At 38.2% G+C, this 24535-nt stretch overlaps 1 protein-coding gene across 2 annotated transcripts; it reads left to right on the forward strand.

The window, feature by feature from the left end:
• Nucleotides 1-9472: 9472 nt before the first annotated feature.
• Nucleotides 9473-22770, forward strand: Alg9 (alpha-1,2-mannosyltransferase Alg9). 2 transcript variants are annotated; one of them, XR_011236652.1, is made up of 9 exons: nucleotides 9473-9701; nucleotides 10645-10811; nucleotides 11575-11761; nucleotides 12514-12713; nucleotides 14484-14761; nucleotides 16339-16496; nucleotides 17023-17207; nucleotides 18018-18834; nucleotides 20046-20183. XR_011236652.1 is itself a non-coding variant. In XM_034985314.2 (9 exons), exons 1-9 carry the CDS (start codon nucleotides 9601-9603, stop codon nucleotides 20330-20332), a joined length of 1788 nt encoding a protein of 595 aa, XP_034841205.1. In that variant the 5' UTR covers nucleotides 9473-9600; the 3' UTR covers nucleotides 20333-22770. The 2 variants fall into 2 exon arrangements, 1 of the variants encoding a protein (XP_034841205.1); XM_034985314.2 differs by having other exon boundaries at nucleotides 18018-18242; nucleotides 20046-22770.
• Nucleotides 22771-24535: the final 1765 nt, after the last annotated feature.

Below are 24535 nucleotides of genomic sequence, written 5' to 3' on the forward strand. Positions count from 1 at the left end.
TTTGTAAGAACAGTATGCAAATACTCTAAAATTAGGTTGTGCTCAGAATCAGTACCTACCTGTCTAGTTAGGCACAATACTGTCTAGATCAACACAAAGATACAGAGTTGTTGTTAATGTTAGATCTCTTTGAAGAATAGGCTACTTGACAATTTTTTTAAGTTGGTCTTAAATGGTTAATATTTGTCCTATTATATCAAAAAAATTAACACTATATTTTTTTGCGCCCTAAAAACCGTAAAACTTTAATTTAAAAAAATATTTTTCTTAGACAGGTGAAAACACTGTCGGCCATGTTTGGCCGATAGATTATCTGTGCTCTGACGTCATGCATTTGTAAACAACAGTATAACCCTGGGTTATACTGTTGTTTACAAATGCATGACTTTAGGGCGCAAATAAATATAGTGTTAATTTTTTTGATATAATAGGTCAAATATTAACCATTTAAGACCAACTTAAAAAAATTGTCAAGTAGCCTATTGTTTTTGTTTTTATCTCATCTTAATATAAGAATTGAGTTGCCTACAAATTTCCTGACATCTTTGTATACAAAATTTGACTTAATCATATTCTTTTAATTTAACTCTGATTCACTGTTCTTCGAATTTAACTCTGATTCACCAACATATCAACTAGAACAACTGTTATTTGGAGTCATATACAAAATAATATTATGTACTTATAATATCTACAGTACCCGGCAGAAATATTCTACAAATCGACCTTTAGAAAGAGATAGAGGTTTTGTAGAGCGTTGTCTCTGTCGTTGAGGCAGACAAAAAGTCACATAGGTATGAATCTAATAGTCGATGTACCTACATTATTTCTTGCTGGCTACTGTACTAAGTAGTATTGTAAAAATATAACATTTTATATGCCATAAGTAAGAGTATTTTTAGTAGATTTTTACTCTGAAATTATGGGTACCTAGTAGGAAATTTGTAGCCAACCTCTAGATATTTAAATTGATAAGCTAATTTATTGTAATACATAATGTAGCATTTTAAAATGTAGTGAAATATTTGGTTACAAAATATACCATGATGTAGAAATTATTTTGTACTGTTTAAATAAAAACTGTTGTAACTTGTACGTAACTTCATTTTATCAAGTACTTTTATTATTAAATAAATGTGCTAAATGTTAATTGTTGTTTTATTTAAATAGGTACTGTCAAAGTGTGACCCATGAAAGACGCGTATAAAGAGCAACTTCCAAGTTTCTTGTTGGTTCCTCTGTAGAAAGGGCATTTGAAACCAGTGGTACATAAAAGTAAAATAATGTACATCGACATAGGAGATAACGGATTTGTAGAGTACCTATTATCTCTGTCGTTGAGACCGCCAAAACGTTATATAGGTATGAGTGACAGAGACAAACCCGAAATGTCATTTTAAAGGCTGATTTACATTATTTTAACCCATCGAGAGGGGTCACGTCTGGTTAGGTTTGTTTCAATAAAAGTCTTTCTATTACTGTCACCGCACAGCATATTTTGCAGGTGCTTCTTTGCTCTTTAATATTCTTGGTTCTCAATTATTTTCTTTAGGTTCTCCTAAAATTTTAAAGTACCTACCTACAAAATTAAAATAATAACACCTAACTATTGGGTTTCTGCATCGTGACTTAACCCAGGGGGGTGTCACTCTCATATTAGCTTGTTCTCAGGTTGCTACAAGCGCCATCTTACAGACAGCAGAAAAATGTAAATTATTTTTTGTTCAATCGCTCAATAGATGGCGCTAAAGAATCTGTAGTTTGTGCTCAGAATAATAGTTTGTGGCATGTTTGTACTTTGTGGTCTTTCACATGTCAAAAGTATTGTTTGCAGTTTGCTTCAATTTCAAAACTTGTGCATAACGACTTACTGATTTCTATAGATTTATTTCACAACTTGGCTATTTTATTGGACTTTTGATATCTGTTATAATTATTCGACCCTGGCTTCCCCTTCTGGATCTTGATGGTGGTGTGAAACGTTCGACTTGGCTTTGTTTTACTGGATTTTACGTTTGCATATCGGAATTGGATTTTGTGTAGATAATGTCGTTAAATAAATATTGGAAATGTTATTTTGGATGCGAATACCATGGTACGTAACAGTTTAGTGTACAACTCACTACCGCATATTTGCTAGATACCAGCTTTAAGTGCTCTCTGACAAAAGGAGGTTGGCAGTCTAGCTATTTAATTTGGTCGTTTCTCGCATAGATATTAGATAATATACTAATGTTTCTCGCAAGCCTAACGGCGGTTACACAGTCATCCGATCCGAGTCCGAGAAAATACGTTCCTTTTTGCTTTGTATGGTAGATGGTAGCTTATGATATATTATTATGTCGTGTAGATAATCGCTGGTATTCTCACGGATGACGGATATAACTCGGATGGCGAAAGTGCAGTGCGTAATCGCCGTAAGCCATAGCGTCATGATTCCTGTCCACTCCCTGCTGTGCAACCAAAATTCAGCTTAGTTAGTTAAAGTTATAATAGATACTTAATTGATTAACACCTAATCATTGTCTTACAGGCATTTTGCATCGTTTTCCCAATCCTGATCACGATGATCATAGATTTATTTTGTGGATGAATGTTTTGGACTCAGAAACGCAAAAAAGGTGCAGGAAATACATTTACAACACTTTGAGATTATGTGACGAACATTTTGAACTATGTTATCGTGTTCCTAGTGGAAAACTAACGCGGAATGCATTTCCAACTTTGAAACTTGGTAAGTACCAGAAAGTCCCAAATACAATAATGAAATAAGATTTTGCTATTGTATATAAAAATAATATTGTACGCAAAGATTATAATATCTATACTAATATTATAAAGAGGTTGAGCGTGTAAGTTTGTAGGGGGTAATCTCTGGAACTACTAAACCGATTTTAAAAATTCTTTCACCAATAGAAAGCTACATTATTCCTGAGTGACATAGGCATAATTTTATTTCAAAAAATTAGATATCCCTACCAAAATTACCTATGCGACGCTGGGATGGGCTAGTTGTATATATAATGTGAATTGTAATGCAACTGTAAGACTGTTGTAACCTTTATATTGCCATAAATTGCAGCTTTTCGCCAGGCACCAAACCTACCATTACTTCAAGATGAATCAATTTTGAGCCAATCTTCTGCACAGAATACTGACAACTCAGCAAATGTATCAAGTAAGTTTTTGTTAAAATAATAATTTATTGTGTGTCAAATATTGTTAAAGGAAGTAAATTCAGGATGAAGAAATATTTTTTAAAACATAAATCCTAGCAGACAAAGTTAAAACTAGTAAAGGAATAAGCTAGTCCTGTATAATAAGTGAATAATGGACCCTGTTTTACTTTTTCTTAAAAATAATAGGTATTTGTGGTATGTTAGCTGAATAAATATTTTGTTTTTAGCTTTACTTGAAACCACTCAGCCACTTCTGCAAAGTGAAGAGCTAATTCAGTTGATACAGGCAGAAGTTCCATGCACAACAAAAGATTTGCCTTTAGATGTTTCCATGAATGTAACAGAACCTATTATGGTTACATCCGAAGACATAACTCAGTCCACTGGTAAGATTGGTATACAGTTTTGAATGCTTGTTTGTTTTGTTTTATTAGTATTTTTACTTAACTTAATGGAGGCTGATCTCAATAGTAATTAGCCACTATACAGGAGATATTATAGTGCACTATGTTCACAAATACAGGTGTACTCTATTCCCTCAACCTCAAAGTCCGATGAGATAGCTAGTAGCCTGAACATAAACCTGTTATTTAGGTATTGTTCAAGCTCATCTAAAAGTTTTTGTTTTATATAATTTCAGGTATGTACAAGGCTTCTTCTGCTGGACACAAGGGGCACAGGATTGTGAATCCTTGCAAGAAACCTACGTCCAGCTATCGTCAATCGCTTGAGATGCCAAAGACAATAACGGACAATGCGTATTATAATAAAATTCAAAGGAAAGTTTATAAAATCGAGCAAAAACTCAAAAAGTTGAGTGAAAAGTATAAAACCCAAACTAAGAAAATTAAATGTGCAAGGAATTTATCTCATTCGAAACAGTTCATTAAATTAATTGAAACTTTCCCGGAGCCCATGAAAATTTTTACCAAAATGCAAATGAAGGGAAAATTTAAAGCAAGAGGCAGGAGATACACTATAGAGGAAAAAGCATTTTCTTTGTCAATTTTAAAACAAGGTGCCAAAGCTTATAATTTTTTGAAGAAAAGATTTGTTTTGCCGTCCAAACGGAGCCTTCAAAAATTACAAAGCCGTATTCCTTTAGAGCCAGGAATAAATGAAAATGTATTTCAGCATTTAAAAAAAGCAGTCAAAGGCTTACCTGTTGAAAAGAGGCTTTGCACTTTGATTTTTGACGAAGTGGCCTTAGAACCAGGCCTTTATTTCAATAAAGGCCAAATAAGTGGTTTTGAAGATTTTGGTTTCAAAAACTCTAGACAGATCGCTGACCATGCATTAGTCTTTATGGTAAAAAGTGTTAAGGGCAAATTTAAGCAACCTATATGCTACACTTTCTGTAGAAGCTCTACTAAAAAAGAAGATTTAAAACATTTAGTAAAATTAGTCACACAGAAAATAAACGAGACTGGTTTAAAAATAATTGCAACCGTTTGCGACCAAGCACAAACAAATGTAGGGGCAATTAAAAGCTTGCAAGAAGACACAAAGCGAGAGTATTTAAGAAAAGGGTTAGAATACCACTCTCATGGTTTTGAAATTGCAAATAATAAAATTTTTCCTCTATTTGACACTCCACATCTTATAAAAGGTGTACGAAATAATCTTTTAAAAAAAGATGCAATGTTCCTTCAAAATGGCAAAGAAAATATTGCTAAATGGGAACATTTAAATTTGCTTTTAAGTGAAGACGTTGGAGATCATGAACTAAGACTCTGTAATAAATTAACAGAAACCCACATTAGTCAAGCAAAACTACCCAAAATGAAAGTAAAATACGCTGTGGAAGTGTTCAGCCAGAGAGTGTCATCTGCCATGAGATTTTTAGCACGTAAGTATTAATTTTTTAGGCTTCCGTACCTCAAAAGGAAAAACGGAACCCTTATAGGATCACTTTGTTGTCTGTCTGTCTGTCTGTCAAGAAATTTACAGTGTACTTCCCGTTGACCTAGAATCATGAAATTTGGCAGGTAGGTAGGTCTTATAGCAGACATTCGGGGAAAAAGCTGAAAACCGTGAATTTGTGGTTACATCACACAAAAAAATTAAACTGTGGTCATGAACTAATAATAAGTATTTTCAATTTACCTAGGATAACAAGTGGGGTATCATATGAGAGGTCTTTACCTGTACATTCTAAAACTGATTTTTATTTATTTTTATGCATCATAGTTTTTGAATTATCGTGCAAAATGTCGAAAAAATACGACTGTTGTATGGAACCCTCGTTGCGCGAGCCTGACTCGCACATGGCCGGTTTTTATCAATCTTAATATTATTTTAATTCAAAGTTCTAATGAAAATATGAAAGTTTAATCACTACAAAATCAGTTTTTATCTTTGCCCAGGTATAATGATAGATGATGTGTACATGCCACAAGATTATTTATATTCCATGTTATTATTAATCAGCCAATTATGCAACACAAGTCATACTTGAAAAATATCCAAAACTTTAACAATTGCTAACAATTAATAGCAATTTTTTTTCAGGTCACAAAATATTACCGGCAGAGTGTCAAGACACAGCTGACTTCTTGTTACTTATTGACAAATTATTTGACTCCTTCAATGGAAGCACTTATTCCGGGACACCTAAGGAGCTGAAAGGGTGTCTTAAATGCAGTTCTCCCCATGTAAAGTTTTGGGCTGAAGTTTTACCAATTTTAAAAAACATAAAATACAAATCTACGAAAAAGAATAAGGATGGTACTGAACAAACTAAATATGAAAAGGTACCGTCTACAGTGAACTGGGCGAGCAATATTGAAGCGTTCATGGAAATGTGGGAGGTGCTCAAAAAAGATCATCAAGTGTCCAGTATACTTACTAGGAATTTTAACCAAGACCCATTAGAAAATTTCTTTAGCAGTGTCCGTAGTAATGGTGTCCGAAATATTAACCCAACTTGTGCTCAATTTACTAATGCCTACAAAACACTGTTAGTGAATAATCTAAATTCACCACATTCTGCGAACGCCAATTGTGAAGCTGATAATAATAAATGCTTACTAAAATCATTGACAGACCTTTTAAAATCAGAGGATCTTCAGGCAAATGTGGAAAATGTTACAATTAACATTGACAATTTTATAGAAAATTTAAATAACACAACTTGTAGAGACATCCAAGATGAAAAAATTATACACAAAGAGACAAAACGGTATGTTGCAGGGTACATAATACAAAAATGTCAAAAAAAAATATTTCAAAACTGTCAGACTTGCAAAAGTAATTTGTTTAATAATGAAATAGATCCTGCGACATACACATATTTTAGAGATTACACAAAAAAATCTTTAGTGTATGCTAAAGATGACTTCATTAATATTAGTAACCAAATATATGAAATAATCATATCATGTTTAAAAGATTCGCCTCAAGAAAAACAATTAAAAGAAAAAATCACTAGCTTGATATATATAGACGTTAATTTTAACATCTTAACTTGCGAAACTCACAAGAATCTTATTATAAAAAGTATAGTTAATATCTCTATTAACATTATTGTACACAGTTGGTGTAAGTGTATTAATCAGTTGCTAAAAGGCAAAATGATTAATTTTGATAAAAACGATTCTGTTAAAGCACAGGCTAGGTCATATTATACTAGAAGATGCAAGAAATAAAATTATGTAAAACCCTATTTATTTTTCTTTTAATCAATAATTTCTATCCTTTTCCCAGGACGGCAGTTGGCGCCAGTTTCCCTCGAATTTGAACCAGACTATAGTTGAAGACATGTGAAGACCCAGTATCCATCAAAGTGGAAATGGAGATGCGTTTAGCTGACACCAGCAGATTATTGATTGATGTGTTAATTTTATAATAATATTTTCTTTTCATAAATGGATTGGTCAGCTAAACACGTCTCCATGTCTACTTTGATTGATACTCGTCCGAAGTCTGGTTCAAATTGAGGGAACTGGCGCCAAGCCGCGATCCAGAAAAAAATGAAATTATACAGCGCCATCTATTGCATTATTATTGTTATTGTACTACTAGCGACATCTCTGAGGCAGCGGAGTAAGCTTGGTTCCCTTTTCCAGTTACGTAGTATGAGTTGCTTATCTATACCCATATTAGTATATTATCTATGACTTAACCCAACCCTTATAATGGATTAATACCCCAACTGTCCCCTAAAATCACAACCACAGAGTACATTGAATATGATCACAACTTAAGAAGAAACTATTTTGTACTAAAACATAGTGAAAGTGACCATTATTATTGATATTTTCTTTGCTTGTCCCGATTTAGCAAAAATTATAATATCCATCCTACTGGTAAGGTTATGGTTTGAAGTTTTTAACTTTTCTTTTTACTCATAGGGGTGCAACTCTAGAACATTAAAAAATCGCAAATTGAAAATCGCTCGTGGTGCCATCTAAGCGCGAGCACGGCTAAACAAATAGAGAACAGTTTACAAAAGACGTCAATAGATGGCGGGCACATTGGTGTAATTTTAATGACATTAATAAATTATAACCAAGTTTTCATGTTTTCGTGTGCTGTAGTAAATATTTATATTTCTGTTAAATTTATCTGACCCTGCTTTAATAACAGGACTCTGTAGTCTGTATTTCCTTTCACCACCTCGATAACTATATTCTAAGGATTGATTTAGTGACTCGATTTATGCCTGAACGATTGACCACGGCTACGGATTACGGACTTGTTTTTGCTTTGTGAAATGATTTTTCTGTGAATATATTTGTGCAGAAAAATGCCACGGAGATCTCGATGTGTGTCTGGATGTGACTAATTCGGTAAGTATAAAATCAGCTTACTCGTAATCTAACTCAAAATTACTTCAATGAGTCAAACTCTATGCACCATTAAGGCACCATTAGCACATTAGGTATTTTATCATGATACTAGGTATATAGTTCCTGCGATTTCGTCCGCTCGAAAAAACTATTTTAGAAATCCCGTGAGAAGTCCAATTTTCCGGGATAAATGTGGCCTACAAGTTACAACCGTCTGATGCAAGCTATCTCTGTACCAAACAGATGATGACCACCACTTTGTCTACGTGGATTTAGGGTTTTTGGGAATCCCATGGGAACTGTTTGAGTTTTCCGTGACAAAAGAAGCCTATGTCCTTACCTGGATGCAAGTTATCTCTGTACTAACTTTCATCATAAACGGTTACACAAATTTACTGTAAAAAGCTAGCATACAGACAGGTTGACACACTTTTGCATTTATCATATTGCTATGGATTATTAACTACTAATTCTGTAAATTTTTTGTTTTGTAATTAAGTGTACTTACAACATTTGTTTTGAACTTTATTGACTAAGTTATTTTTATATTACAGGTATCAGCTAACAACTAATTAAGTACAATAAGTAAGTATAGACTAATGCATATTTTATGTTATTACTTTTTCAGATGTTTGCATGGCTTTCCAAAACCTGGCTACTCCTCTCCTTGAAACCATTTAAACAATGAAAAGAGATAGTAGGACAACATTTAGAAAGCAAGACTGATAATGAAATAATATATAGTTACGAATTATCAAATTTGCAATCACCAGTTTGAAGATCGTTGAAATACACCAGTTGTGGTAGTAATATGAAAGTTATGAAAAGTAAATAACCAAAAATTTTGGATTTGAGCGTTACCTATTTCACAATCTCGTGGGTCTTGAATTTGGGTATGTATTTTATGTACCTAGTTACGAATTTATGAAAATAAAATATTTTACAAAACCTTAAAACCTTTTTATTTCTATAGTGTTTTATAATTTAGTATCTTAAAGAGTCAGTCTTGTAATATATATTTTTAAACATGTTTTAAACAAACGTTAATGGTATTATTGATGTTTTTTTAAAACATGTTCAAAAATATAAAATATTCTAGTAAAGTACATTTAAATAGCATTTAAATTTTCGCGCTCTCGCACGCCTAGCGCGCTTTTAGTGCCCTCTAGATGTGAGCACACGCGTAACTTTGAAAAAGAAATCTAGAGTCGCACATCTATCTCTAGTATATAGTAGATAATCTATGTTTTTACTGATCTAAGGCAAGAACCACAGAGTACATTGAATAAATTGAATATGCAAGAACACACGAAAATTTTTATTCTCTGATCGACAATGACAATAAATAATCGAGATATCGATTATTTATTCTAATGTACTGGAGTTATTCGTCTGTGGCGCGGACTTAGGTCGTGGGTCGTGGTCATAAAGGGTCAAGAGAGCTAGAACCCAAAGCCGGAAAGCCAGTTAACATTAAAAAAACACTTTTCATAGTCTGTGAGGGTCATTGACCTTAAAATTTTGACAGCTGTTTGTCCAAATTTAGAAAAATATGTCGATATTTTTTTAGGTAAACCGGTGCAAATATAACAATTTTTTAAATATAAATAGTTATAAAATAAGTTACTTTAATGCCGCTAACTGCACGACAACGAAGTATTCACAATAAAAATGGGGCGAAAAGATCGGCCAGTTTCACCAAAGGAAAAAGATCGCGAAAGGCCAGCGAAGGGTAACTATTTATTTATTTTTAGGTTTTTGATAAACAAAGACTGTATTATCTAAAAGCTTCAGTAAGTAAAAATATAATCTATACTTTGTACGCAATACCAGTTTCGGTTTTATAACCTCTTAAGTCTCCTCTCACTGGTATTTTTATGGATTTCTTCGTTACGGCTTTTGTCCCATAGAGAGACAACAGCTCAGTTGATAGCCTGTTGAGTGATTTTGAAATTCTGGACAAGACTACCAGTATCAAGGATATCAGTATCCATATTCACTATAACATAATCCATACTAATATTATAAATTATGCAAAAGTGTGTCTGCCTGTCTGTCTGCTAGCCTTTCACGGCCAACCTTTCAACTGATTTTGACGAAATTTGCTGCAGAGATAGCTTGTGTCTCGGGGAAGGATAAGGATTTTTAAAAACCTAAATCCATGCGGACGAAGTCGCGGGCATCATCTAGTTTCATATAAATTGGCTAAACTGATAGGCCTTGAAGAAGCCCGTGGGAACTGTTTGATTTTCCGGGGTAAAAAGTAGCCTATGTATAAGCTAACTCCAACATATAAGCTAAGACTGTACCAAATTTTATCAAAATCGGTAAAACTTTTGGGAAGTGAAAAGCTAGCAGACAGACAGACACTTTCGCATATATAATACTAGCTGATACCTGCGACTTCATTCGCGTGGGATTAGGTTTTTAAAATTCGTGGGAACTCTTTGATTTTCCGAGATAAAAAGTAGCCTATGTTACTCTTCAAGCCTTTAACTATACCCATGCAAAAAATCACGTCGATCCGTTGCGACGTGATTGAAAGACAAACCAAAAACCAACAAACAAACACACTTTCACATTTATAATAAGGGTACTGATTAGTATGGATTTATCAAATATGCTGTATATATTTTTTATAGCTATTTAATAATAAAATCTGTGTGTGTTTTCAGAGAGTATCTGTTCACAAATGCGCCATCTGATCTACGCAGCATAGCCTACCCTGGTGGCGCAGTTGCGCTGGGTCTGCTGTTGGTAGCCCGTCTAACATCTGCCTACTGGGGACAGATCGCGGACTGTGATGAGACTTATAATTACTGGGAGCCATTGCATTATTTGGGTGAGATTTTTTCAGTAAATTTATTCATGAAAAATGGATCTCCTCTCAGAATGAGAAGTCTGCGATGTTGGCCCAGTGATACCTTTGAGAACATTATAGAGAACTCAAGCATGCAGGTTCCCTCACGATGTTTTCCTTCACACGTAATATTTCATTGCATAAAAGTAAAAACACATAATTTATAGCCTCAATAGCTCAACCGGTAAAGGAGTGGACTGAAAACCGAAAGGTCGACGGTTCAAACCCCGCCCATTGCACTATTGTCGTACCTACTCCTAGCACAAGCTTGACACTTAGTTGGAGAGGAAAGGGGAATATTAGTCATTTAACATGGCTAATATTCTAAAAATAAATATTAAATAAATCCGAAAAGTTAGAGGTGTGTGCCCGGGATCGAACACCCAATCACCCGAATAAAAGGCTAATGCCTTAACTTCTAGGCTATCACCTCTTCAAATTTCAAATATTTTAGATTTTAGGTGTCTAAATAGTTTTTCCTTCTTCCTTACCTTATCCCACACTATGTGGGGTCCGCACAACATGTCTTCTTCTTCCACTCACTTTTGCCATATTATCCACCCCTTTTACACGCATATCCTCTTTCACACAATCCACCCACGTTCTCCTCTTTTTTCCTTCCATATGCATATTCAACATTCTTCTAGTGACATGGCTTTCTTCCCTCCGCATTATATGCCCATACCATGCCTCTATATGTCAATGTCATGTCTATATGTATAAATATTGTTTTATTTTTTTTCAGTGTATGGGAATGGCCTACAAACATGGGAGTACAGTCCAGTGTATGCAATACGCTCATACATGCCACTGTGGCTGTTTGCAGTCCCCGCCAAGATACTGTCACTCGCTATGACACCAGTTTCTGTGTTCTATAGCCTTAGGGCCGCGCTCGCGGCGCTGACGGCCTGCGCTGAACTCATGTTTTACAAGTAAGTATAGTTCGTTATTCACTTGCTTTAACGGTGAAGGAAAACATCGTGAGGAAACCTGCATGCCTGAGAGTTCTCCATAATGTTCTCAAAGGTATGTGAAGTCTACTAATCCGCACATGGCCAGCGTGGTAGACTATGGCCAAACCCTTCTCACTCTGAGAGGAGACCCGTTCTCTGTAGCGAGCCGGCGATGGGTTGATCATGATGATGATGATGATAGTTGGTAAGCCATGATATCCTAGTGGTTAAGATGTCTGCCTCCTATGGGAGTACGGGACTTCGATCCGGGCATATACTTCTTCGGACTTACGTGCGTTTTACGTTTTAAGCCCTTGACGACCTCCCTGACGCAGTGGTAAGCGCTGTGGTCTTATTAGTGGGAGGTCCCGGGTTCGATTATTGGCAGGGAGGAATTTTATAATTTCTAAATTTCTGGTATAGTCTGGTGGGAGGCTTCGGCCGTGGCTAGTTACCACCCTACCGGCAAAGCCGTGCCGCCAAGTGATTTAGCGTTCCGGTACGATGCCGAATAGAAACCAAAGGGGCATGGGTTTATTAAAACTGCCATACCCCTTCCATGTTAGCCCGCTTCGATCTTAGACTGCATCGTCACTTACCAACAGGTGAGATTGCAGTCAAGGGCTAACTTGTATAAAATTCCAAATCCCCGCCAGGAATCGAACCCAGGACCTCCCGCTAATAAGACCGACTCGCACTTGGCCGATTTTTATATCTAATTTTTTTTTTAGGGCTGTGTGCCACGAGTTCGGTGTACACGTAGGTCGGGTTTGGCTGTGCCTCGCGCTGCCTGCCGCGGGCTGCTTCGCTGCCTCGGCGGCCATGCTGCCGTCTGCATGGAGCGGCACGCTGGTGTCTGCTGCCTTGGCTTGCTGGTGGCGGAAGAGATACCCACTAGCTATCATACTGACAGCTGCGACTGTACTGCTCAGTGAGTATCCCCCATGTGGCTGCCTCATTATCATGTCAGCCGATAGTTTATTGCTGGGCAGTCAGTCATCTTTTCCTTTTTTTTTCACTAGCTGACCTTCCCCAGCTTCACTTGAGTAGCATTTTTGAAAATTGATTTTAGGGCGCCAAATTTGCTGCAGTGCCGCGCGGAGTTTATTACTGGGCAGTCAGTCATCTTTCCTTTTTTTTTTTTTTTCACTAGCTGACCTTCCCCAGCTTCACTTGAGTAGCATTTTTGAAAATTAATTTTAGTGCGCCAAATTTGCTGCAGTGCCGCGCGGGGGCAGTGCTACAGTCGTGCGTTTTTATTTATATGGATTTACAAAGCAGTGCAGCCGCAGTGCCTCCGCGCGACACTTTGCGGCAACTTTGAAGGCGAAAAGCATAATTTACAGACTTTACAGATACAAACTTTCACCCCTCTATTTAACACCATAAGAGAGAGCGCGCACTGCGAAGCGGCGAGTTTTGAAATCCGCAAAAATTTAAATCAGTTAAAATCCGGTGCGGAATTATTTCCGGAGTGTGCGCGGTTCTATAATAGTTCTATAGTTCACAGATTTTCGCGCGCACTAGCTCTTAGGAGTGAAATTTTTAAAAATTATTTCTTAGAAAGAATTTTAAGCAAACTAATAACGACAAAATAGTCCAAGACCTACTTTATATTTTTCTTTCTTGAAGTTGGTTAAAAAGAGAGTCATATTGTCTACAGCAGTGGGGATGAGGATGATATACAAGTGTTTGTATATAAATCCATTCGTGGCAACGCTTGAGAGCCGTTGGTTCTCGAAAGTGTTGGTGCTGTGCTTGAGTTTAGCCTCTAAAGCGTACAGAGCTTAGGACGAGTCTCGAAGGCTTGTTCTCTAAACCTGAGTTCAGGTCTCGGAAGCTTGTATGAGCTTGAGTCTAGTCTCGAAAGCAGTGTTGAGTTGCTTGAGTCCCTGGCCCGACCACCAAAGGCCTGGGTCACTCAGCAAGTCGCGTCCACGCAGTAGCCCCCGACTATAACTATGCGGATGCCGCGACAGCGGTACTCAGAGCAGTATACCGCTAGACTGCCTTACTGTGTAGACACGGACTCTCAATATCACATGTGCAACCTACTTTATATATACCACAGAAGCGTAAAAACTTCGATGTCGCGATTCAGAACTCTGACTTTTAATTTTTCTTCATAACTTCACTATGACTTTTTTATTATTTTTTTATTTGATTTTCTGAATGTCTCCAATTAATTATTTAAAATAATGTAGTTTATTAACAAAAAAAAGTACGTGAATGTATTTTAATTTTTGTTTGTAGTTTTGGTTCTATAGTTTGTCAATAGATGGCGTTACACACACGATCCTTTTTGATGTTCATAGCAAAATCTTTAAAAATAGTATTTAAAGTAGGTTTAATTTTTAATTACTAATATTCACTTTTCCCGTCCAACAAAGCATGTTTACTTTGTGCTGTACAAAAAATCACGACAATCGGTTGATCCATTGCGACGTGATTGAAGGACAAACAAACACACTTTCGCATTCATAATATGGGTTCTGATTATAAATGCGAAAGTGTGTTTGTTTGTTGGTTTGTCCTTCAATCACGTCGCAAAGGATCGACGTGATTTGTTAAAGACATAGAGAGTGACATATGCTATTTTTTATCCTGGAAAATCAAAGAGTTCCCACGGAATTTTTAAAAACCTAAATCCACGCGAGCAAAGTTGCGGGCTTCTAATTCTTCTTCTAATTTTCTCTTCCAGGTTGGCCTTTTACAGCTATTCTAGGTTTACCAATAGCCCTAGACATGGTACTAATCAAACGACAATTCATTGACTTTATCAAGTGGTCTATAATTTCGCTCATCATCATTCTGGTACCGACCGTCGCGGTGGACTCGTGGCATTATGGTCGGCTAGTGGTCACCCCGTGGAACATAGTGGCTTACAATATATTCACGGAACACGGACCTGACTTGTACGGTGTGGAACCATGGACTTATTATTTTGTTAACGGATTTCTGAACTTTAATATTGTTTGGGTAAGTAAGTAACGCCGATTCGGTCGTCTTTCTCTAAACTAAATTTAGAGTATCTGCGTCTCTAACTTTTTAATATTGCTAAAAAAGGACAGAACATGAACTTTACATTTAAAGACTAAATTTTAGTGCAGGCTACAAATTTAAACAATAGGTTCGCGACTGCGCGCTAAAGTCACGGGTTTATACATCTAAAAATTAAATTTAAAACTGTCAAACTGTGTCTGTCCTTTTCATATTACATTAGTAAGAAGAGGATGCGAATACTCTAAAATTTGGTTGTGCTCAGAATCAGTACCAGTATTATTTTACTTGATGTACCTGTACCAAGAGCCTGTGAGGACCAGACCTTCATTATTTTATAAAAGCTGAAAGTTTATCTGCGCATTGTCCCCTTGCCAAACACCCTTAAACTTTAAACGTGTCTGGCAGAAGGTTGCCACGATACTAAGTGTCTGGCAATATATGACGTGATTACTAAGTGAGTAAAAAAATTAAACTGTATACTTTGACGAAAGATTTTTCTTTCTCACCTGTTATCTGCCAAAGCCACTATGATCCAAACTTCATAGTCGCTGATCGTCTTCTCTCTGTTCAAGACGACTTACATGGAAACTTTCAGCTTTTATAAAATAACTAAGGTTTTGCCCATGTCACTGACTAAGCGAAGCGAGCCCTCCGAATTTTCTTGGGGTTTGCTTTAATTGTCCATCTGTCCGACTGTCGGACCCTTATACAGTGCGACAAGGCTCTCTTGGCACTTCAATGACATTGACAGGGGGGCGCTGTTGGAGAACAAAGGCTTCGAATACTCAAACAAGAACAAAGGGGACACTTGACGGCAACGTTAATTCGAATTTTCGCCACGCGCCAAGATAGCCTTGTCGCACTGTAAGTACGACCGTTTCGTCTTACTCGACGTCATTCTGCGTGTCAGCCGTACTGGCTGAGTCTCATATGCCTCTCGCGCTATGGCTCGGGGTTTTTATGACCATTTGCAGTAATTGGGAATATAGACTTTAACCTCTACCTCTTAAGATACATTTTTCAATGACGCATCATTGCCTGCTTTATCTGTGAACGAGTAGAAAGTGTAACCGAGTTGCATATCGTCAGGTGGTAGCGCTCTCGTGTCCCCTACTACTGACCGCGTGCACGGCTATCTCGTCTCGCTCGATGGCTCGCGGTTTTTATGGCGCATGTGCAGTAATAAGGAATATGGACTTTAATTAGTAGAGTTTAAGATACATTTTTCAATGATGCGTCATTGCCTGCTTTATCTGTGAACGAGTAGAAAGTGTAACCGAGTTGCATATCGTCAGGTGCTAGCGCTCTCGTGTCCCCTACTACTGACCGCGTGCACGGCTATCTCGTCTCGCTCGACCGCGCGCGCGTCGTTCTGCGCGCCGTACTGGCTGTCTCATGCCTCTCGCGCTGTGGCTCGGGGTTTTTATGGCTCATTTGCAGTAATTGGGAATATAAACTTTAAGTCGTAGTGTATAAGATACATTTTTCAATGACACCACTACCTGCTTTATCTGCGAATGAGTAAAAAGTGTAACCGAGTTGGATGTCGTCAGGTGCTAGCGCTCTCGTGTCCCCTACTACTGACGGCGTGCACGGCTATCTCGTCTCGCTCGACCGCGCGCGCGTCGTTCTGCGCGCCGTACTGGCTGAGTCTCATGCCTCTCGCGCTATGGCTCGGGGTTTTTATGGCGCAACCACATAAGGAAGAAAGGTGAGTTACCTTACCTTTCCTTTTTATAATTTACTAGCTTATATGCTCGCGACTTCGTCCGCGTGGACTACAAAATTTCAAACCCCTATTTCACCCCCTTAGGAGTTGAATTTTCAAAAATCCTTTCTTAGCGGATGCCTACGTCATAATAGCTATCTGCATGCCGAATTTCAGACCGATCTGTCCAGTAGTTTGAGCTGTACGTTGATAGATCAGTCAGTCAGTCACCTTTTCACTTTATATATTTAGATTTGTGACAGAATTTTTGGAGTGATCGAAGAAGCACAGAAAAATATTCGTATTTCAATTATGGATATTGTTTTTTTTTTTAAAGAATATTAACCATGTTAAATGACTAATATTCCCCTTTCCTCGCCAACTAAGCATCAAGCTTGTGCTAGGAGTAGGTATGACAATAGTGCAACGGGCGGGGTTTGAACCGTCGACCTTTCGGTTTTCAGTCCACTCCTTTGCCCGTTGAGCTATTGAGGCTATTTGGTTAGTATAGATTGCTTTACTCTCTCAGGTTCCTGTACCCAGTGTACAGTATGGTGGTGCTGGCGGGCGCGATCGCCCTGGACTGTCTGCAGAAGATGACCTTCGCCGTGGGCACGGAGCTGCTGCGCTGGCGCAAGGAGCGAGAGAGACGGCACTATCTCGTGTACACTGGCCCGCTCGTGGTCATGTGCGTGCTGTTGGCTGGCGTTGCTAGTAAGTACCTATAGGTATGAAAAAAATTGCGCTCGCTACGCTTGCGAGTTCAGTTCGGGTTTAACTTTGCTGGCTTATCATTAAAAGCTGTGGTAGCCTAGTGGTTAGGACGTCCGCCTTCCAACCGGAGGTCGGAGTTTCGATCCCGGGCACGCACCTCTAACTTTTCGGAGTTATGTGCGTTTTTAAGTAATTAAAATATCACTTGCTATAAGGAAAACATCGTGAGGAAACCTGCATGCCTGAGAGCTCTCCATAATGTTCTCAAAGGCGTGTGAAGTCTGCCAATTCGCACTTGACCAGCGTGGTAGACTGGCCAAAACCCTTTTCACTCTGAGAGGAGACACGTACTCTGTAGTGAGCCGGCGATGGGCTGATCATGATGATGATGATGATGGCTTAATTATTTTGCGCAACCTATAAAAGCGATGCTTGCTTGGAGTTTCTCTACGTGATCAAATCAGAAATGAGATCCGTAGGAGAACTAGAGTAACCGACATAGCTCAACGGGTTGCGAAGCTGAAGTGGCAATGGGCAGGGCACATAGTTCGTACTACCGATAGACGTTGGGGTCTCAAGGTGCTGGAATGGCGACCTCGCACCGGAAGACGAAGAAGACGAGTCGCAGGGAGCCGCTGGATCCAGGCGGCGCAAGACCGTGGCGTGTGGAAGTCCCTACAAGAGACCTATGTCCAGCAGTGGACGTCTATCGGTTGATGATGATGATAATGATGATAAAAGTGATACATAAAAACTAAGTACTTCTGAAATTACTTTGCGGGTGAAATTGTTTTTTTTTTTACTTTCCAGGTATATCCAGAACAACGGCTCTTTTCAATCACTACCACGGCCCGATGAAGCTTCTTCGTCACATTCCCGACCACACTGACGGTCAAAGTGAACTTAACGTGTGCTTCGGGAAAGAGTGGTACCGCTCCCCGTCCAGTTTCCACGTGCCGGACGCGTACCGGATACGGTTCGTGCCCAGCGAGTTCACCGGACAACTGCCTGCGCCTTATGACGAGAGGCATAATGGTGAGATTCCCTTGACTCGTTCGATATGTTAGCAAAGAGTGGTACCGCTCCCCGTCCAGTTTCCACGTGCCGGACGCGTACCGGATACGGTTCGTGCCCAGCGAGTTCACCGGACAACTGCCTGCGCCTTATGACGAGGGGCATAATGGTGAGATTCCCTTGACTCGTTCGATATGTTAGCAAAGAGTGGTACCGCTCCCCGTCCAGTTTCCACGTGCCGGATGCGTACCGGATACGGTTCGTGCCCAGCGAGTTCACCGGACAACTGCCTGCGCCTTATGACGAGAGGCATAATGGTGAGATTCCCTTGACTCGTTCGATATGTTAGCAAAGAGTGGTACCGCTCCCCGTCCAGTTTCCACGTGCCGGATGCGTACCGGATACGGTTCGTGCCCAGCGAGTTCACCGGACAACTGCCTGCGCCTTATGACGAGAGGCATAATGGTGAGATTCCCTTGACTCGTTCGATATGTTAGCAAAGAGTGGTATCGCTCCCCGTCCAGTTTCCACGTGCCGGACGCGTACCGGATACGGTTCGTGCCCAGCGAGTTCACCGGACAACTGCCTGCGCCTTATGACGAGAGGCATAATGGTGAGATTCCCTTGACTCGTTCGATATGTTAGCAAAGAGTGGTATCGCTCCCCGTCCAGTTTCCACGTGCCGGACGCGTACCGGATACGGTTCGTGCCCAGCGAGTTCACCGGACAACTGCCTGCGCCTTATGACGAGGGGCATAATGGTGAGATTCCCTTGACCTTGTATTATCAGTTATCACATTTGATGATATTAAGCGAGGTCGTAGGGCTGAGCGAGCTGATTTGCACTTTATTGTGTCGTAAAAAGAGTCGCTATTTATTTAAATGTTTGGTGGAGTGAGGCTTCTGTACTTCTGTCTGGTGGGAGGCTTTGGCCGTGGCTAGTTACCACCCTACCGACAAAGCCGTGCCGCCAAGCGATGTAGCGTTCCGGTACGATGCCGTGTAGAAACCAAACGGGCATGGGTTTATTAAAAAAACTGCCATACCCCTTCCAGGTTAGCCCGCTTCGATCTTAGACTGCATCGTCACTTACCACCAGGTGAGATTGCAGTCAAGGGCTAACTTGTATCTGAATTTAAAAAAATCTATGGTCTTACATCGGGCAGACCACTAGTGTGTATACCTACTATATACAGTGTGTTTTTTAACTGGGACAGTATGGAGAAATCCAAAACTATAAGTGATACTGGGAAACTGTCTAGAAATATCCCGGTGGTAACGGCCATTATCCAACACCTTGTCCAAATAATAATAATAAAATAATAATAAAATCATTTATTTCCACCAAATACATAGGTACAGAAAATACTACTATGCCAGCGATATCTAGTCTCTAATAATCCATGTTATGTCCGTGCCATTCGCGCACTCGATCGACTCGCTTACTTTGTAATAATTTTATTTCTACCCACTTTGTTTTGTATAAAGTCGCAGTTGAAGTGTGGATAAGATACCCACTGTTAATTTGTTAAATTTCTCATGTAAGTGAATTTAATTCTTAGTGAGAATAAAGTTCTTCTTTAACCGTAAATACAAATCATATTTTTGTTAGTATTGACACGTACCTTAAAACTAATTATTATAAAATTCTTACCAAAACAATACTGTGCACCTGTTTTCCGAACTAGTAGAAACTGTGTCTCGGAAAATAGGGCCTCCAGCTCGGTGAATACAAAGCTAACTACATACTAACTAACATACTAACTAAACTAAAGAGCTAAAGAAAATATTATTTGTGTTTACTTAATTCCTCCTTTTTTCCAGCTACCCGCATAATTCACCCATACTTCAACGACCAAAACAAAGGCGACAACCAGACCTATCTGAAACCATCAGAATGCCATTACCTAATCGACTCTGACATCGGGACCCCCTCAAAACTGCAACCCCCTTACCATAAGAACACAAATGTATGGGAGGTCATCACCTCAGTGCCTATATTAGATGCAAGTAAATCCCATAGGATATTCCGAGCTTTCTATGTACCTGTGCTGTCGAGTAAAAGTGTTGTTTATGCCAATATGTATTTGTTGAGGAATAAAGTTATCTAAATAACTAGCTGATGCCCGCGACTTCATCCGCGTGGATTGAGATTTTTAAAAATCCCGTGGGAATCTTTGATTTTCCGGGATAAAAAGTAGCCTGTCTCTCTCCATGTCTACTATACCCATGCAAAAAATCACGTCGAATCGTCGCGCGTCGCTCAGTTGCGACGTGATTGAAGGACAAACCAACAAACAAACACACTTTCGCATTTATAATATGGGCAGTGATATATAAAAGGACAAGGTGACTGACTGACTAATCTATCAACGCACAGCTCAAACTACGGGACAGATCGGGCTGAATGGCAAGCATATAGCTATTATGACGTAGACATCCTCCGAGAAAGGATTTTTGAAAATTCAGCCCCTAAGGGGGTAAAATAGGGGTTTGAAATTTGTATAATCCGCGCGGGCAAAGTTGTGGGCATAAGCCTAGTTCTTGTATAAAGATTTGAAGTCTGTTCATATTTTGTAAATAATATTATTTTGTTGTGCGATAATGGCACCGATTCCGTTGTCTTTCTCTAAACTAAATTTAGAGTATCTGCATCCTTGTCTTTTTAACAATGCTAAAAAGGGACAGAACATGAACTTCACATTTAAAGACTATAAATATTAGTGCACGCTACAAAAAATAGTAGGCTCGCAACTGTGCGCTGAAATCACGGGTTACCATGTCCTTTTCATATTACATTAGTAAGAAGAGGATGCGAATACTCTAAAATTAGGTTGTGCTCAGAATCAGTACCAATAATTGTATTTCTATAGTTTATTTATTGTAAATGCCGGAGGACCGCATTACTTTGTCATGTGCAATACATATCATATCATCATCACATCGATCATGCAATTTTTTTTTTTTTTTTTTTAATAATAATAATATTTATTTATTTGAACAACTCAGTACAGTAATCAACTCTCTGGAATCCTGACCCCTAAACTAGGAAATCCCGTGTCTTAGGGGCCAGTGCCTTCCCAAACACAAGATATGAATAGTTAATAATTTACAGCTAGGTATTACAACTATTTAAAATAAATAAATAAACAAAACACAAGTTTAAAGCGTGAAACAAACTATGGGACTTTGATAGGCGTCCACAGTCGTATTGCGAGATATTACGACTCGGACGAATCCGCGACTTTTGTTTCACTCTTTAGAATTTTATGCTAATTATGTTTTACGATTATACAAAAAGAAAAGAACATAGGATTAGAATTTAAAGTTTAATACATGGCGCATTTTTCTGCTGTAACATGTCGCTTTGTCGCATTTTACTCCTGTAGCATGTCACATTGTCGCATTTTACTCCTGTAGCATGTCGCATTGTCGCATTTTGCTCCTGCGTAAAACAAATAGTCTCTATACACCACTTGATTCTCTTGATTCATTTAATTACGATTGAATGCATTTTATATTGCTTTTATACTTTATAGATTAAAAACCAGCCAAGTGCAAGTCAGACTCGCGTACCGAGGGTTCCGTACTACAATCGTATTTTTTAGACATTTTGCATTATTTTAATCTAATTTAAACATCTTTATTGCTTAATACTATGACAAAGAATAAAAAATACAGGATATACTTGAAATCAAAGGGCGACTCACTACAGTGATATCTTTCAGGCAACACAGACTTAAGAACTTATAGAACTGTAAGACTATTATGCATCATAAAAAATAAATAAAAATCTGTTTTACAATGTACAGGTAGAGCCCTTTCATATGATACCCCACTTGGTATATTAATCTTTCTTTGAAAGTTGAAAATACTAATAATTTTTTCATGAACACATTTTAATTTTTTTTTGTAATGGAACCACAAAACACGGTTTTCAGATTTTTCAACTTACGTGTGCTATAACACCTACCTACCTGCCAAATTTCAGGTTTTCGTTATAGACTAGCGCTTGGCTGCAATCAGTCCTGGTGGCAAGTGATCATGCAGCCTAAGATGGAGCGCGCTTGACTAGAAGATGCCTATTCACTCTTGACTTGAAGGTACCCACCCATACTGTCAATGGGTTTACGATTCTAGGTCAACGGGAAGTACTCTATAGGTTTTATGACAGACACGACGGACAGACGGACAAAGAAGTGGTCCAATAAGGGTTCCTTTTTTCCTTTTGAGGTACGGAACCCTAATAAAACAAAAATAGTTTGTATTTTAATATACTTAGGCAAATAGGCAGATCGCGCCACGATTTTATTTTATTAATTATGAATTTGTCTAAATGATTTTTATTATATTTTATGTATTATATTAATTACTATTATGGTACTTAATGACTAGGAATTCTGAATCTAGCTATTAAAGGTATGATTCCGAACCACGCTGCACGCAGCAGTGCTGCCGCAACAGTGCTGTCGCGGCACTACTGGTCCCCATACAATCTCTATAAGCTTATATGAGATTACATTCCGAGTTAGGCAGCAATGTTCCGCTACATTGCTGCCGCGACATTGCTGCCTAGCTCGGAATGTAATCTCATATAAGCTTGTAGAGATTGTTTGGGGACCAGTAGTGCCGCGACAGCACTGTTGCGGCAGCACTGCTGCGTGCAGGGTGCTTCGGAATCATACCTTTAGTTAAATCTATTTTGTTTATATAGGTACCTAATCATAATCTTAAGGTAAATTAATTAATGTATTCTAAAATAATTTGTATATATTTATGCAGGGAGTTTCAATTTTAATAGGTACTTTAAATAGTTATATTATGAAAAATCACCTGTAGGTATATGACAGGTTGCAATAATTGAATACCTATAATATCAAGTCGTGAATTATATCGTATGACTTATGAGCTATATTAATTAATAGTTCACAATACGAAGCTAGTCATAATTTTCAAGTGAATTTAATATATAATAGATTATACTTTTTACAAATATTTACGTTCCAAATTATGTTATTTTCTTATCACCATGTATAATATCTACTCTATTTGCACATCTCGAAAGTTTTGTACTATTCTAACAGATCTAAGGTCGGGTAGGTGCGCAGTTGCAGTAAATTTACTGACTGCACTCCATTTCTGTCTGCTGTCTGCTCTGACGCAGTTGTCTCTAAGCGACTGCAATTGAATTGTTAACTATTCGAGCAATTGACGACGACTGCTCGAGAAGCTAATGACGACTGCTAAAGCATTTGACAGCGACTGCTTGAGTGGTACAGTTCTTGCAATTCACGAAGGCGAGTGAACTTTACTTGTAGTTACGTCGTTTACATGAACGTTGCGTAAGTGTGCGTGCATGTCGGACCAATCAGTCGCGAGCAAGCGCTCACAAACGCACACATCTAGTGTACCTTACTTACACCGATACGACTTAAACACAAGCATGAGCCACTCGCCTTCGTGAAATGCAAAAACTATACGTGAGTGGCAGTTCTAAAAGTGTATGTTTTAAATTTACATTTTGTATGGGTGATTTTTTTCACAAGTTTCCTTAAATGCCACTTGGCTCAATATTCTTATACATTAAGAAAAAACAATGTTGTAAACACCAAAGAAGTAACAAAATCAATGTTAGTAATAATATTTTGCATCTTTGTAAGCACATTTTAATGAATTAAGACTTACGCCTGTAAGATTTTTAATAAAGAATTTTTGATTAATAAAATTATGTATTTTATTAAATTTAAACGTACTACCATGACATAAATACCGTCTTCATAAAAATATAATTGTAGGTAGGTAGCAATGTGCTAATCCTTCATACAAATATTTCACGAAAATCTAGTTTCAAAACTGCTCTAATTCATTGTAACTTCTAAACTACTATTTGCTATACTATGACGTCACAGTAAAATTAAAATGGCGAATACAAAAATGGCGCTTCTACGTTTTTTTGAGGTTTCATACCAAATGAAAGGCTAATGAAAGGTCTCCCAAATAACCCCTAGTCTAAGACACTGATACGAAGAGTCGAAGTGTCGATCTAAAATTTTACATAGCATATTATTGATCTCCACAATGCAAATTTCTACAGAGAAAAATGGTGAAAAGACGCGTCGTTATAATTTTTTGGTAACTAGGTAGTACTGTACTGCACGTAAGAAAATATTGTAAATCGACCTTTAGATAGAGATAGTAGAGGTTTCGTAGAGCGTTGTCTCTGTCGTTGAGACCGACAAAACGTATGAGTGACAGAGACAACGCTCTACAAAGCTAAAATCTCATTCTAAAGGTCGACGTAGAATATTTCTTGT

The sequence above is a fragment of the Maniola hyperantus genome, chromosome 4, assembly GCF_902806685.2.
Source record: "Maniola hyperantus chromosome 4, iAphHyp1.2, whole genome shotgun sequence".
In the NCBI taxonomy this organism is placed as follows: domain Eukaryota; kingdom Metazoa; phylum Arthropoda; class Insecta; order Lepidoptera; family Nymphalidae; genus Maniola; species Maniola hyperantus.